Source organism: Gopherus flavomarginatus, chromosome 13 (genome assembly GCF_025201925.1).
Source record: "Gopherus flavomarginatus isolate rGopFla2 chromosome 13, rGopFla2.mat.asm, whole genome shotgun sequence".
NCBI classification, from domain to species: Eukaryota; Metazoa; Chordata; order Testudines; family Testudinidae; genus Gopherus; species Gopherus flavomarginatus.
In genome coordinates this window covers 25,745,602-25,761,346 of record NC_066629.1, presented here as the reverse complement: position 1 = coordinate 25,761,346, position 15,745 = coordinate 25,745,602, and the positions used below count along the sequence as shown (strand labels likewise).

General features: G+C 44.9%; 1 protein-coding gene across 4 annotated transcripts in view; it reads left to right on the top strand.

Moving 5' to 3' along the window:
* The window catches only part of ZBTB16 (zinc finger and BTB domain containing 16), a 167,929-nt gene that overhangs the window by 77,144 nt on the left and 75,040 nt on the right, over positions 1-15,745 (top strand). For all 4 annotated transcript variants that reach the window (XM_050921807.1, XM_050921808.1, XM_050921805.1 and 1 more), the window contains one exon: positions 5,206-5,303. In XM_050921807.1, the coding sequence (XP_050777764.1) occupies positions 5,206-5,303 (98 nt within the window). The remainder of the gene's footprint in view (positions 1-5,205; positions 5,304-15,745) is intronic.

Here is a 15,745-nt window from a genome sequence, read left to right as displayed (position 1 = left end):
CAACTGGAATAAAAGATGGTAGGCATCTGGGAAAAGGGCCGTTCTTCTTAGACTTCTCTGGAGAAGAACATTTATGAGCCTAGTTCAGAAAACTTGTCAACCAGAACAGCCTCCCAAAAAAATGACTATTCATTCTAAAATAAAGATCATCAAATGCAGCCAATGCACATGATTTTAGTGTGTTTTTAATGTTGAGAAGTTTGAAGAGTTTGTGTTTATTCTCAAGATCATTTGGGACAAAAAAAATGTACTGATACAGGGTGCTAAATTCCTTAAAGGGGAACTATTTTAAATATTTTTCACTCAAAAGTAAATTGGTTAATTAGTTTATTTTCCTGTTGATCCTGTTCTAAATAGAACTTCTCTAAAGAGTCCTTTAGTATCCAGGCTCAAATACCAGCAGAACCAAACATTATTTGATCCAGAATTAACACCTCTCAACAAAGCCATATTTTTACACTGTACATTGTCCCCTCACAAAGATAATTATAATGGGTTTGCTCCATTATCAGCCTCTCGTCAGAATCAAGAGAGGCTAACTGGTCACAGCTTTATTTTTACTTGCTGTTCAACTTAATTTTAATGGCACAAGCTGTTTTAATGGTTGCCAGTTGCCAAGGAAATTGGTAATAGGGTATGGAACCTTCCTCCATTAGGGCTTCTTAATTCAGATTGGTAAATATGGCAAAAACCAAAAAGCCATTCCTATAACATTTAACCTAATGAGTTGATGGCTTTCTTTCCAGTCCCTGGAGGTTTTTAACATAAAGGCTGAGGGCTGAATTGGGTCACTGAACTTACAATAACATCTTCCGGTCTGCCCAGGTTAAGCTGCACATTGGGGAGGGTAGCTTGCATGGCAGGTGCCTCTGGCATGTCCGTTCTGTTGGTAGACATGGAATTCTAGTCTCTAGAAATGGCAATCAGTTACTCTTTCACCAGCACAAAATTAACTGCAGGTTACTTTTAGTTTAAAGTTTGCTGGAGGATTTAGCCAAAGGATGACTAGAGGAAAGTTGAACTTCATCCTCAGTAAAGATAACAGTTGTCCATAATGAAGTATCAGAGGGGTAGCCACATTAGTCTGTATCCACAAAAACAGTGAGGAGTCTGGTGGCACCTTAAAGACTAACAGATTTATTTGGGCATAAGCTGAAGAAGTGGTATTTTACCCATGAAAGCTTAGACCCAAATAAATCTGTTAATCTTTAAGGTGCCACCAGACTCCTAATTGTCCATAATTTGTGGCTTGGTACTAGGGCCAAGCCATTGAGTTTAAGGGTCTTCTGATGCTGGATGGCCAACAAAAGTGTCAATGGATCCCTGCTTTCAGGGATACATATTCCCTGCCCAGTTCTGCACAGAACTGTTTCATACAATCAAAGGACTGGAAGGAATCTCGAGAGATCATCTAGTCCAGTCCCTTGCACTCATGGCAGGACTAAATATTATCTAGAGTGTGTAGTTTATATTTGGCACCAATGCAGTAAAACATGTTTGTCGTGTAACGAAGTGATGATAAATAGTGGATGTGATTAGAAAGCTGAGTGGGTCATTTGACTGTGTCATCTGATGAAAACGTCAGCAAAAACCTCTTTTTATAGGATCTTATTTTGAAACTTGCATGTGTTTTTGTTGTTAGACTCTTCTACTTCCATCTGTATGAAAAGATCACAATAAATGGGTGTGCATCTCTCTTAGGAAAATGTAGCAAACTTGGCTTGGTAGTTTTTCAATGCTTGTGTCAACTACAAAGCACGGGCTGCTTCTAAGCAATACATTTATCAACCTCTGACACTCTGAAGTAGACATAGAAAAGAGAGTTCATTTGCCATGTTTTCTATTTAATGTTCCTGAGTTTAGTTGGCTCAACAGTAGATGATCATGAGTTAACTTTGGAACTTTGCCTTGCAATGTCAATGTGCGTGAGACTTCGGATTTGAGCAATAGTTGGCCTTACAAGAGGGTGGAGGAAAAGATGGATTGGGGGTGGGGGTGAATGAATAATAGAAAACTGTGCTTGAAAAAATTCTGTGGCTATAGCAGCATGAGACGAGGAGTGGAAAGAAGGCTCTTGTTTGCTAGGATACTTAGTCTCTTGTCAGGGTCATGACTGTCCATAGACTTCTGAGTTTAGTGCATTCGTGTGCTGCCAGGGAGCATGTGCCTTTGACATATCACTTGCATTTTAATGATTACTTAATTTTTTTCTGGCTTAGGCAACGCTGCTGTCCAGATCTTCACAAGCAGTGTCGGCGAAATATTCAGGGCCACCCAGAGGGGGGGACAAGTGGGGCAATTTGCCCCGGCCACACGGGTCCCCCATGAGAATATAATATAATCTATAATATTGCAACTTTTTTCATGGAAGGGGGCCCCGAAATTGCTTTGCCCCAGGCCTCCTGAATCCTCTGAGCGGCCCTGTAAATATTACTTAATCTAGTAGAGTGCACTGGGACCTATTGAATTGCTCTTGAATGGGGTCATTCCTTTATGAAGAAGAAGAATGAACACCCTTCCAGCAAGGAATGGTTTGGGTTCTGAGCTGGATCATGCTTTCTTCACTGCCTTGATGCACTACCCATCTCCACAGACTCTCCAATCTGGGCTCAACAGGAATCCAATTAAGGAATCCAAAGGGGAATCCAATTAAGTGAAATATATGTAAGGATTTTAGTGCCCTAAATATTCCCTACTTTTTCCCCTGTAATGCCCACCTTTCTATTCAGATTCTGAGCAAGGAGTGAAGGAGAACGTTGTTTAGTGCCACTTGTCATTAAACCTGTTGACTACATTTAAGCAAAATTGAATGGTAAAAATACTAAATAGAAACTCTGCATCGTGCATCTGCTGCTTCATTCTGGGAACAGACATAGCTTTGTTCTCTTTCTGGGGGTGAACTTGCAAGAGATGTAGCACCCTCTCTTTGCTCCTACTGAGATAATAGGAGTTAAGGATGCTCATCTCGGGACCAAGGATTCTGTCCCATCTGTACTGCTCTTGGGAGAAGCATTAGTGAGAGAGGTTTGATTTTTATTTTTTTTTATTTATTCTTTCCATCCTCCTCTTTCCCTTTGGTACTTAGCCTGGAGATTTGTGGAGTGTCCTTAGTGTGCAGTATTTAGCCGGAAGAGTGAGCTGTGGTTCCTCTTCATCAGCATTCCAAACATCCAGCAACATCTGGGTGGCACTTCTCAGCAGGGACCTTGCAGCCTATCTCTTGTCCCCCAACATGGACTCAGCTACTGCCATAGCTAGCAGTATTAGGGCAATGGAGTTCCTGGTGTTTGTTTTAGAGAGTGGCCACTGTTCTGATCTGCTTCTGAGCTCTGCTGCTTCGGCTAGTGCTAGTCTGTTGCTGCCCTTGTTCCAGTTGGTGTGAGATGCATGAACACACATAATCGATGTACGTATTGTAACGTTTTCCCCTCAATGGAAAGGATAGCACAGATGTTCTTCATGAAGTATTTGTAGGGATGAGCGCATCTCTAGCTCTTAATCTCTTCAGGGTTGCCAAGTGTCCAGTTTTCAACCAGAACGCCCAGTCGAAAAGGGACCCTGGCATTAAAAGTCCAGTTGGCGTGGGGTTGGCAGGCTTCCCACTTGGCTCCACGCAGCTCCTGGGAATCGGCAACATGTCGCTGCAGGCCCCAGGCATAAGGGCGGCCACAGGGCCTCCGTGAACTGCCCAAGCGCTTCCCTGAGCACTGGCTCCGCAGCTCCCATTGGCCAGGAATCACAGCCAATGGGAACTGTGGGGGAGGTGCCTGTGGGTAAGGGCAGCGCGCACACCACAAAGCTGCCTGGCTGCCCCTATGCCTAGGAGCCGAGGGACATGTTGCTACTTCCACAGAGCTCCCTAAAGTAAGTGCAGTACAGGACCTGTCCTCACACCCCCACACCCGTTCCATAACCCCCTGCCTCAGCTCTGAGCCCACTCCTGCACCTCAAGCCTGTCATCCCCTGCCCCACCCCAGAGCCCTCACTCCAAGCCGTACCCCTTCCCCCACACCCAAATCTCCTGCTCCAGCCCGGAAGCCCTACCCATACATGCTGAACCCCTCATTTCTGGTCCCATTAGCTCTCTCCTGCCCCAGCCTGGTAAAAATGAGCAAGTGAATGAGGGCGGGAAAGAGTGAGCGACGGGGAGGAGGGATAGAGTGAGCGGAGTCTCAGAGAAGGAACAGGGCCTTGGGGAAGGGGCGGGGTAGGGGATGAGGCAAGGGTGTTCGGCTTTGTGCGATTAGAAAGTTGGCAATCCTAGTAAGAGTTCTGATCCCTTTATTACCAAAGGGACTTGAAATCTCTCCAGAAATTTCACAAGAGTAATCTTTCTCATTAAGCTTTAATTACTTCATGGTGTCACTGGGGTTTTCTTGCAAAGTTTCTGTTTCTGGACAAAGGCAGGTAGGATAGGTGCTTCGTAAACAAACCAGTTAGGGCAGTGGTCCCCAACCTTTTCGTCTGGTGGGTGCCAGACAAAAGACCATGGCGACCGTCGAGCATCTGCCGAAATGCCGCTGAATTTTGGCGGCATTTTGGCGGCGACACCTCTCGATGGTGCCACTGACAAGCGACGTCATCAAGCGGCGTCATCGAGAGGCATCACCGCCGAAGTGCTGCTGAATTTTGGTGGCATTTTGGCGGATGCTTGACCGCCGGCCAGGACGTGGGCACATTTAGATGCCCCTGCGGGCGCCATAGTGCGCGCAGTCACTATGTTAGCGACCCCTGAGTTAGGGCAAGGATCCTAGAGGATCCTTCTTCCTAAAATGCAAGACCTGAAACTTTCTGAACTTCACCAAATCAAGCTTTGGGGAGAAGATTCAAGCAGGCTTCCCACGTGCTCCCCAGTTAAAGCAGCTCTCTTTTCCTTTTGCTCAAAGGACACTCAAGAAATGACTTCCCTTCTAGCAGCCTCTGTAGCTGAGTAGGCCTCGATCTTTGAATATTCTGGGTGAGCCTCCTCATTGCTGCTGGCCAGCAGAAGTCTCATTTTTACTTGTGTCCCTACGGCTGTCTAGCTTTATATAAAACAAGTATGTCTGTGATTTGTGTTCCTACCAAGCTAATGAGAAAATTCATGGGTAATGTGTAGATTTCATGAAATATTCAAAAGGTCTCAGTGTTAACATTTTAAATAAAAACTTTTTCCCTTCACCCCCAAACAAGCAAGAGGACTAATCCATCTCTGTTTTTCCTTAGGAAGCTGCACAGTGGTATGAAGACTTATGGATGTGAGTTGTGTGGGAAACGATTCTTGGATAGCTTGCGGCTCCGAATGCACTTACTGGCTCACTCAGGTAGGTTTAGAGACATTGATGCTCCGTGAGACGAATGCTGCTTCTGTCATACTGACCCAAATCCATTGAAAGTCCCAGACAAACTTTAAGAGTGTGCACGTGTGTAGGGTAGGGGTGGGTGTATTAACCATTTTAGGATGGTAAATTTATGAATATATTCCCTTTTTTTTTTGTTTTCAGCTCTTTAACTGGGGAAATATTTGCAGGTCCTCAGCAGTCTGGCATAACAAACTTGGACTACTACATTGCTGAGTGCTATTCGATTGCCTCCATCCACTTCGGCCATCATATTGGAGTGGTTTTCCTCCGTGTGTGCGTGAATACTGTATTTGCCACGTACAGGCACCCTCTACGGTTTCATTAGCAAAACTGTTGCAGAATTAGGCACTCTGTCTAATGAATCTAACTATTGGGTTCAAATTATGCAAGCCCTTTAATTAAATAGATATAGAAAGGTTGGAATGCTAAACTAGTGAGAAGACGTTGTGTTTTGCAAGTTAATTTAGTTTGAAATTCCTATTGGGCATACAACCCCTTATGCAATTAGTTTTTGTATTTAAAAAAAAAAAACGCAAGCAGCCACTGGATCCATTTGCTCAAAGGTAAAGTGTATGTACGAATCCATATTGCATTCATTCAAGGGTAAATCACTTAGGATATGTTCACACTGCTCACTAAGCCTGGGCATGCACTCAGATTTGCACTCACATCCCACACTTCCATCCACACACACACATCAGTCTGAGTCGGGTCAGCAAACACTCAGGACCGAGGTCCTGCAATACTGCTAGGAAGTTGGGTCAGAGCCCACGTCCCACTGTGACTCGGGTCCAAGCTCTGTCATTTTGCAGGTCTGGATGCAGGTCAAGTTGCAGTCCTGAGTCAGAAGGTCTCTGTAGTCCAGTATGGATTTATTAGTACAGCTCTGAGACCTGGCTCCAGCAATCGTAAAGCCAAGTTTACAGACGCGCAAGTGCAGGCTTGGAAACGCCGAGTCCACCAGCCAGACCTAGGCTTAGTGTGCAGGTTAGACATAACTGAAACACTACCAAAAAACCCCATCCCTGCAGCGGTGAGTCTGAGCCTGCGTCAACTGACTCAAGCTCACAGGGCTTGTGATAGGGAGCTAAAAATAGCAGTGTAGACATTGTTGCTCAGGCTGGAGCCTGGGCTCTGAAACCCAATGAGGGAGAGGGTCTTCGCCAGAGTGTGAACATCTATATTTGCGATTTTTAGTCATGTGATGCAAGCCTGAGTCAGCTGACCTGGGCTCTGAGATGCTGCTCTGGGTTTTTTTTTTTGCAGTGTGGACACACCCTTAGGGTCCACATGAGTTTACAAAGCTGCACATTTGGAGTAATTTTGGAAGGATGCTAGCATCATTGTAGAACTTTCTGCCATATGGTCTGTAGGAATAAGCATTGGGTGGGGAATCAGAAGGCTGTGAGTTCTAATCCTTCCTCTGCTATTTCCTCCCTATGTGGCCTTGGCAAGTCACTGCACCTTCTGTTGGTTTGTTTTATCTTAGAGAGTAGGAGCCCTAGTCATTGACCAGGCCCTCATTGTGCTAGGCACTGTACAAACACAGAAGAAATGGTCAGTTTCCCCACCTGTAAAATGGCGATAATTAACACTGGCTCACCTACCTCCATAAAATGCTAAGTGGTGGTATCCCTGCCAGTGCTTTAATAGTGAATGGTAACAAGTATGAGAGACCAGATACAGGGATAATTCTCTAACTCATGTTCCTGCATCTCATGGAAGTGCTGCCGCCGTCCTTGTTTGTTAGGCACTGAGAGCTGCTTCTGCCATTCGTGGGCACTGAAGCGCACACATATCTCCTAGTAGTTGATCCCTGGATGGTTGATCATGGCTCACTGAATCTCCCCTAATATACACCAGCAGCACATGGACTCTAGAGGTCCTGACAGGCCTAGAAAAAACACAATCATCTGACCATAGACATGCAAACATAATTGGGATAAGCCACCAATAAAGAGATGGTGCACAGTAAATACAATCAGTTTTTTCAAATGCTTCACAAATTGTTTTCTGTGGAGGATGAGCACGCAATGTCTCTCTCTTATTCCTCAGGGTTTTTTTCTGCAGTGTGTGCTTGGTCCTGGGTATTGACCGATATATTTCTTTTAATCTTGATTTATGAGAAATCAGACTCTGAGAGGGAAGAGGGCTGCATGGCACATGAGGAGTAAGACAGCAAGCGCTTGGGCATGATTTCAAAGCTGGCATAAGTCACCAGTGAACTGAGTTTGAGAGGATCTCAGAATCGTCTCCAAGCGTCTTTTCTCCATAGCACAGAACTACCCAGCAACATGGCATAATTGGCAGCCATTGCTTAAGGGGGAGGTGTGTGGCTGGAATAGGGGAAGCAAGTCCTGTGTGAGGTACTCTAGCAGGTCTGGTCATGTAGAGGTTTGCACAGAGCTAAGCTGTGTTGCTCTTGGCTTTCCCCATTGCTCTATGTTGATGAAGGTTGGGCAGCTAGACTCCACAAGAGGATTCACTGTGCACATGGTGAGAATGGTTGGTTGAGGAGGGCTGGATTTTCCCATTGTGAAAATAAGGGATGATCCTGTTCCATTGTATCCAAGCCACCCAAGTCTGGAGGGTTGTTTGGGACTGTTCTAGTCTCTGAAAGAAATTCTCCTGACCCAGTAAGAGCTCACACCTCTGAGTCCCAGCTTTGAGAGCCTGGTCCTAAGTTAGCTGAACTTCCAGCTGTCCTGTGGGGAGGTGTTGGGTGCAGCTTAGTACCTCCCCCGAGAAGGGCATGGATTGAGGGTGTGGTGCTGTTGGGAGATGGATGACAGAGACTGGAGCCAGGAATCATGCAGCTGCTGAGCAGGTTTCTTCCTAGATCTCTGGCAATTCACCTTTCTCCCTTCCTCTAGCACCTCTGCCCCTTTTACATATGGGCCTCTCCTCAACACTCGGTGTCAAGTGCATGAATGGTCTCTGGAATACCAATGCACCACAGAACCCCCCTGCACAGTAATCTGGCACAAATATTGAATGGTATTGCAGTAATGTGCTAAGCGCTGTAGAGACCGAGCGAAGATCTATTCACTGTTCCTCTGCTCCAACCTCTCTTGTCACCCAAGGCTGACTCTGGTGCGTGATGGTGATAGTAGTCAATGTATTAGGCTCTCTGCCAGGCCTGGATCCTCCCACATGCAGGAGTTGAGCATTCCAAATGGACATGAATCCAGCTGCTGTTTAGTTGTATTTCCTTGACACCCCACCTCTTAAAAAATCCAACAGCAATAACTCTAGTGCTGCTTCTTTCTTATGTTTCCTGTACCGAGGCTAGTTAATGTTCCTTCATTTATATCGGAGAGTCAGCTGTGACTGGCTTTATAAAGAGCGTCTGGTTATCAATTTTGTTCTAAAAAATACTACATATAAATCAATGAAAAGAAAATGGCCCCATTTTATTTCTGCCTTTAAGGCCTGATCCTGCACTCACTTAACTCAGCATGGTCCTTATTCTCAGGAGTTGGCAACTTGCCCCCAGCAGTAAGTATTTGCAGGATTGGATCCTCTGACTTGATGCCATTTTAATTGGGCCGGATTCTGACCAGCGTTACAATCGGTGTAGATTCCCTGAAGCCAACGGAGCGAATCCCGGTCGCACTTGCAGTGCTCTAGGCAATGTTGCCAGCTGCCTGGTGATGAATATACAGTGTCCGGGGAGGGTGCGTCGCTTGCCACCTCTGAGGCCCTGGTTAATGCCTGGCATTGTGGCAGGCCACATGGACTGCACTTAGTGTCTCAGCTGTGTGTTCCCTTCCCCCTCCTTCTCCTCCTCCCTCCCCCCCGTTTTTTGGCTTGCGCTGCCTGTGTTTGTTGTTGTCGTTTTGGCCTCCTGCCAGTCGCTGGCTGACTGCCAGCCTTGTGGGTACAGTATGTACAGTGAACGTTGAGCCAAGTTTGTCATCATACAAGATTAATTTTTTTTCTAATCTGTCTGGGGTTGGGTGAAATCGGAGTGGGGAGGGAGGCAGAGGGAGCGGTTTGAACGCTCGAAAACAGCCGCATTAAATTCCAGCGCTGTTATTTATTAAAACATGAGACCTTTGCGCCTCTTATTTTCCTTTTTTCCCCCCACCCCGACCCCCATGAAATGAGGTTGCATTGGATCCACAACATGAGTTCATATTTTCAGTGACTAGCAGACTAAAATTAATCTCCTAAATCAATTTTCACTGTCCAAACTGACAATTTGTTTAATTATAAGTTTGCCCTGTAGGAGACCCTTACAACTTGGGGTCCCCCTGCTCCTCAAAAGGCCTTAGATTATGGCGGTAGTAAATGTTCAGTTTAATTGAAGCTTTTTCATTTCAGTTTGAATGTTTGAGGGATACCTGATGATAAAGAGAAGTTTAATTAACAAACAATAAACTTAATGAATTAACTAACGAGATTGTTCTGGCCCTTCCCGGTTCTGTGACTCCTATTGAGGTCATATTGCACTGTAATGGCGAGAGGGGCTTGGGGAGGGATGAGCACTAAATTGGTGCTTATTTTAGACAACATGCATTGAACTGCGTGTTATTTCACATAACCCACTGTTCGTTTCGGTGATGTGCTGGGGGAAATCTTTTTGTGGGGGGTTTCCAGTCAATGGGAAAGGAGAAATGCCCTGAGGCAGCTTTGGGAGGTTAGTTAGAAAGTTTTTCCTCTCTTTCTCCCACTTCTAGATTTCTCTGGGAAGCTGAGAGACGGGGACCAGATCCTCAGCTGGTATAAATAGACATAGCTCCAGCATCTGGCCTTCACTCTCTGGCGCTCGGTTCAGTTTCTACCCGTTTTATTTAGCGAGGAAAAGAGCCAGGGGGTGAATTTGCATTGTTGCCACCTCTCCCGATGTTTTCGCAAGCCCCGCAATATTTGATGGTCTTTCTTAAAGCTCCAGCTGCTGAAATTAGATTGCTTGACAAGCTCGGCTTTGTTTATTTTTAAGTTTTCTAGCCCTCATAGTTGTGGAGAAAAGCTGGAAACTGTGATCCCTAAATATTCCAACGCCAGAAGGCAAACAGAACCCAACTGTTGTTGTTGTTGGTTTTTCTCATGATTTTTAAGCAAAGCACATGATTTTTGAACATTTGGAGTTGGCAGTTTTGAACATGTTTGACCCATGTCGTCACTTTTATATAAGGAGAAGAAAACACTTGAATTAGAAATGAAGGCTGCTGTGTCTAACGTCATCACCTTTTTCTTTCTTTTCAATCCAGCTATCCATTTTCTTTAGTCTTTTGCCGCAGTCTTGTTTCTGAGGTCTGGTCATATATTCCATTTTCCTACTCTTATTAATAGGCTCATGGAATGCCTTCCTAAAAATAAATTTTAAAAAGTGCTTGGACTTAGTTATGGCTCTATCTATGAAACACCGGGAGGAATTCTAGCCCCTGTGCTGTGCAATTAAGTCTAGAGGATCCCAGAACTGGTCTAAAAGCCATTGGCCTTGCCGTATCAAAACCCACCTCTGCTATGACACCTGCTACTAGTGGCCAAGAATGGGTGCAGGGGATGGCTTGATATCGTTCTGTTTTTTAATGCTAGTTTTGTCCCTGTCCCTCCTCCCTTTGCATATGGTTTTCTTCTGACCTGAGAGCTCTTTGGGACTTTGGCTAATATATTCCTATCCACTCATATAGGCCATAGCATGCTACTGGTGTATTGCAGAACGTGGCAATACAGGCAAATAGCACTACAATGCTTACATGTATGGGGGTTGTTGTGACATTGTGAAAAGCAGAGAGAGAGCGAGCGAGTGGGGACATGGTCTGGGAAAGTGCCACCCTCCATTTAGAGGTGTGTTTCTCATGGAATAGTGCGTGCATGAGTATTGCACGTATGTATAACATAATTATGATCGTTACAAAACTGCAAGGCAAACTCTATTGTTAATACTGTGTTAAGGGTGTTCTGGTAGAAATGTAGTTTATTTAAGTTTACATTTAATGAAGGGCAAAGTAGTGAAAAGCCTTACATGTGTTTCATGGGGTTGAGTTAAGGTTGCTCTCTTAATAAGAGGTGGGTCTTAAGAAATGTTAAAGTTTAAATCCTTTTCCTCCCAGGAAAAGAAAAAGAGGGCAGGAAGCGGGAAAGGAAAAATCTCAAACTATTTGTAATATACAGTTTACGTGCTCCATTGACTTAATGAGCAGAGTTTGAGTTCTCTGAACCAACAAATGCTAGCTGCGCATACATGCGTCTCTCTTTTTAAGTGAATGTGTATAGCCTTGATCCAAAACACCTCTGAATGCTCACGTTACAGTTAGCAAGTCGCCAACATTGGGCTTCAGTGTAGACTTCAGTTTTTTCTTCAAACCACACCAAGGCCTAGTTGTTACAGAGAAGGATGGCCAGGGCAAATTCCATACTTCCAGCTTCAGCTATTGGTGCTTGTAACTTTTGTATATATGAGAATGGTTCCCCTTCCCGAGTCCAGAATTGGAGATGAGGAGAGTACAAACAGAGCCCCTATTTCCTTCCCCCTCCTCTCCCCCTGCAAACAAAACACTTCTCCATGTAAAGACCAGTTATGGACTTAGTGAGTTCAGAAGGGGAATGTTTCAAAAAGTTAACAATGTATTAAAATGAGGGATTGCTTCAGGGGGCACTCACTGTAAAGTGTGTGTTGTGTGTGAGAGAAAAAAACCACACACTTTCTAATTCACTTTGCAGTCACAAACAGGCAACGCCAAGGAACACTCACAAAGGTGTGAGTCCTTGTTTTTAATTATTGTTTTGAACGCTCAGGTGTTTGTTCAAGTTTTTGTAACCCCTCACTGGCAGATTCTCAATCTTAACATAATGCCCTAAGCATGGCCGTGTTGTTTGTTGACTTAATTCCATTGTGCTGCTTAGCAGGTTGGTGTCTGTGACGTGGCCCAGGGCAGTGGAGAGTCACATTTCCAGCCAGATTGCTGCTAATGACACAGTTGTGACGAGGAGACAAAGATGGCCAGACTGGGGCTATGTGGCTAGAAGTGACTGCTAAGCTGCAGGCGACGTTCACCTCTGAGCAAGCCTCAGATGTCTGTTGATTTCCATGAGGGGAAGACAAGTCTGCCCGCAGCCTGGCCCTACTAAACTAAATCCCATTTGTGGCACATAGTGTCACAGTCAGAACTAAAATTCCATAGCCTCTCATCTTTAAAGAGCACAGGGATTCTTCCCCCCGGGAGAGAGGGGGTAATTTTTACCTTGCACCCTGTTTTTAAGGGCAGCCAAAATCTGAGTCCAGCGTTTTAGCCATTAAGAAAAGTTGACCTGGCTATGGTGTGGGGAAGGGTGGAATTGGCATTAGAGACCTACAGGGGGTTAGAGAGTTCTTGCGGATGAGGGGAAGTCAGTCCCTGGCATGTGCAACTGGGTGGTGTACAATTGGGATGAGATTTTGGGGTCCGCTTCTCCCAGGTTGCTACTGCTTGAGCACTCGTAGGATTCTGCAAAGCCGAGAAGCTGCCTCTTCCTTCCTTCCTCCTGATGTATAATCTGCATGACAGGAAGGTAAGGTGATGCAGGCTTTCTGACTTCAGCTGCTGATGTGACAAGAGTAAAGGAGCACCCTGACAGCTGAAATCTGGGGCCTGGCATGAAGGAACAGAACTGCTGCAACACAACCAGTGGCAAAATGCGTGGAGCAAAGATGCCCAAGGTTCACTAGCCATCTCCTTTCATCTGCTGTGTTGTGCAATCATCAACCCCTGTGCCCTCCTCCTCTCTGCTAGCATGTCCCACGATCGTTGTGTGTCCTAGTGGGCTGGTTTTATCTAGCCAAGATCTAAAGCTGTGGTTAATTCACTTGCTACCTGTCTCTAATAAATGTAAACTTTTCTTCCTCTTCATGTTCCGCGCTTATCTCCTTATTAAGTGTTGAGCTACAGAAGTATCTGAGATGGAGCAGATAGTTCATCTTGGAATTAAGCTGCCTCCCTCTCCGCTGGCTTTTAAAAAGGTTATTGTTTGCTGAAGTCGGGGTGCGCATCAATGCGAAGTTAAGAAGAAAGGGCAGCGCTGAGATTCTTTGGAGATTGTTCAGCCTCCCTCTACCCTTTTCCCCCCTCCTTTTTTGAATTTTGGCTAGCATCCCAAATTTATTCCCAGAGTGATGTCATCGGCTTGCCGGCAGGTCTGGATGTTCTGCCAGCATTCCAGAGAGTTTATGATCATTCGCAGATGTGCATCCAAGAACACACTGTACCCAAAGCAGAAATTAATGCAGGCTTGAATGCTGTCCAACCCTCATACACAGGAGAGAGGAAAAAAAGAAAACAAACTGTTTAATGCTGTTTATAAATTATACACTGACTGATGAAAAATACATTTAATTTCCACCAACCCCTCCCTGCCTTCCTTTTCTGCCTCAAGAGTCTAAGCTGAGACTGGAGGAATATGGTTTGCTTTTTAGCTCCTGTTTTGGCTGGAGTCCTAGCCCCTGCTGCTGATCCAGAGCCAGGGTATTTTTCCCCTTTACCTGACGAAATACATTTATTTGCAGCCATCACTACTCCTCCCCCTCTTTTGGATGCTTTTTGTTATTCAAGGTGTTCTGCTAAGCATTGTGCATAGAGTGTAATGCCGAGACCCATTACACCATAGTGTGCTCTGTAGCAAATAAATCTTATGCACATCTGTCTACATTAATACTGCTAAATTATATGTGATCATCACACTGTAACCCATTTTCTCTCCGGTTTCTCATCATGCATGCGAGATGGGAAAGTTCTGAAAGTTCACTGTAGGCTGGGTATTGGAAAACATTCCGTAATCTCCCCTCCCTCCCTCTGAAAAGGACATAAACATGCTCAGGACTCGGCATCCAGATTTGGGGTGACGCTGATGATCAAACCATCCTCCCCCTCACCCCAAGATGAAATTCCTCCCCATGTTGCGTGCAATCCATTTACATGGCTTTTGTGTTTTTTAATACTGCTAATGTTTATCATTTGCCCAACAGGCTTGACAGATTTTGTTTCCTGTAGAGTATCACAGCTTTAAAGCCCCCTTGTTGCTAAGTAGCAGCCTCCCTGTACTGTAATGGGCTGATTTTGTATTCTGTTCAGCACTGTATCTTATTTTTGTATGCAAGACAAAGTGTTTTGATGGAGGACGATTGCAGAAGTGTCTGGAGGCTGTTTGGAGTTTTATGGGCTGTACAGTACACTGTGTGCTTTCTGAACAGAACACAGGCTGTTGAATTTTGGATTGGATTTGTCATTTTTCCCTTCTGAGAGGAGGCTGTCAGATAGAACATTACTTGAAGGGTGGAGAGAAAAGTGGAAATTGCGTAATAACCTCTATTTTTCGATAAACCGAAATTATTTTTTAGTCCCAAAATAGTCCCACAAATTCATAAGCTGCTATGGGGGGAGGAACAGGCTAATGAAGTTGATGATATGACGTGGTTAGTGCTTAGTCAAATGCCTTTCCGTCTCATGTATTCCTTTTCTCTGAATTCTAAGCTTTCCCCTTCATGTGGGGCTTACTTCTTTTAAATGGCTGGCGGGAGCACTTTTTTAGAGGCACGACAACAAATGGTCAAAATGGTGGAATGCTCCAGACTTTACAAAAGCTCTTAACTTGTTTTTTCTTGCTCTCCGACCATGACGGGTAGGGACGTTGGGAGGCAGAAGCCATGTTGTGGGTGACACCCAGACATGCTAAACTCCAGGACTACATCTCTAAAATGGCATTCAGGGCAGAACACAAGCCAACCAAAACCCAGGAACTTGGGAGCAGCCAATCCATCACTCTGTGCTGACCTTTGCCCTGCTTGCAGGCAGGTGACTCAGAGTCTGGTGCGATGTGGCACAGAAATGCTTCAGTAACTAGGCACAAGGGAAAAGTTGGATGGACAGAATTTGCAGCCTGACCTCCTTGCCTTTCTTAGTTTCAGTTGCACCCTGGCTGATGGCAAGATTCTTGCATCACACCTGCACAGCCCGCCTCTGAATGCTGAATCCTTCATGGACCTGAATGTTTTAAGGAACAAGCCCAAACATTTAGATGCCCTTCTTCCCTCTTCCTCTATCCCAATTTGACCTATTAAAATATGATTTGGAATGCTGATAGTTTTTTTCCTTTGACCTAGCACTTGTGATGCTTCTTGTTTGACATGATTTGTGGCAAAAGGGGTCACCTCTTAAAAGCTCCACTTACACATTGCATTAAAAAGAAAACTAATTTTCCTGTTTTGGGAAGAACTCGCTTCAATCAAATTAAGTTTGTGGATGAACATCTTGTCAGAATTCTTCTAAAATCAGCAAGTGTAAAAAGCTGCTGAAATTGTTCTGGGTCTATTCAGATGCACTGGCTATGTGATATTATAGCTGTATATGTTTTGCTGCCATTTACTGACTAGGTGTCAGGAACCATTTGGAAAAAGATTTTTAGCCATATGTCCCCCGAAA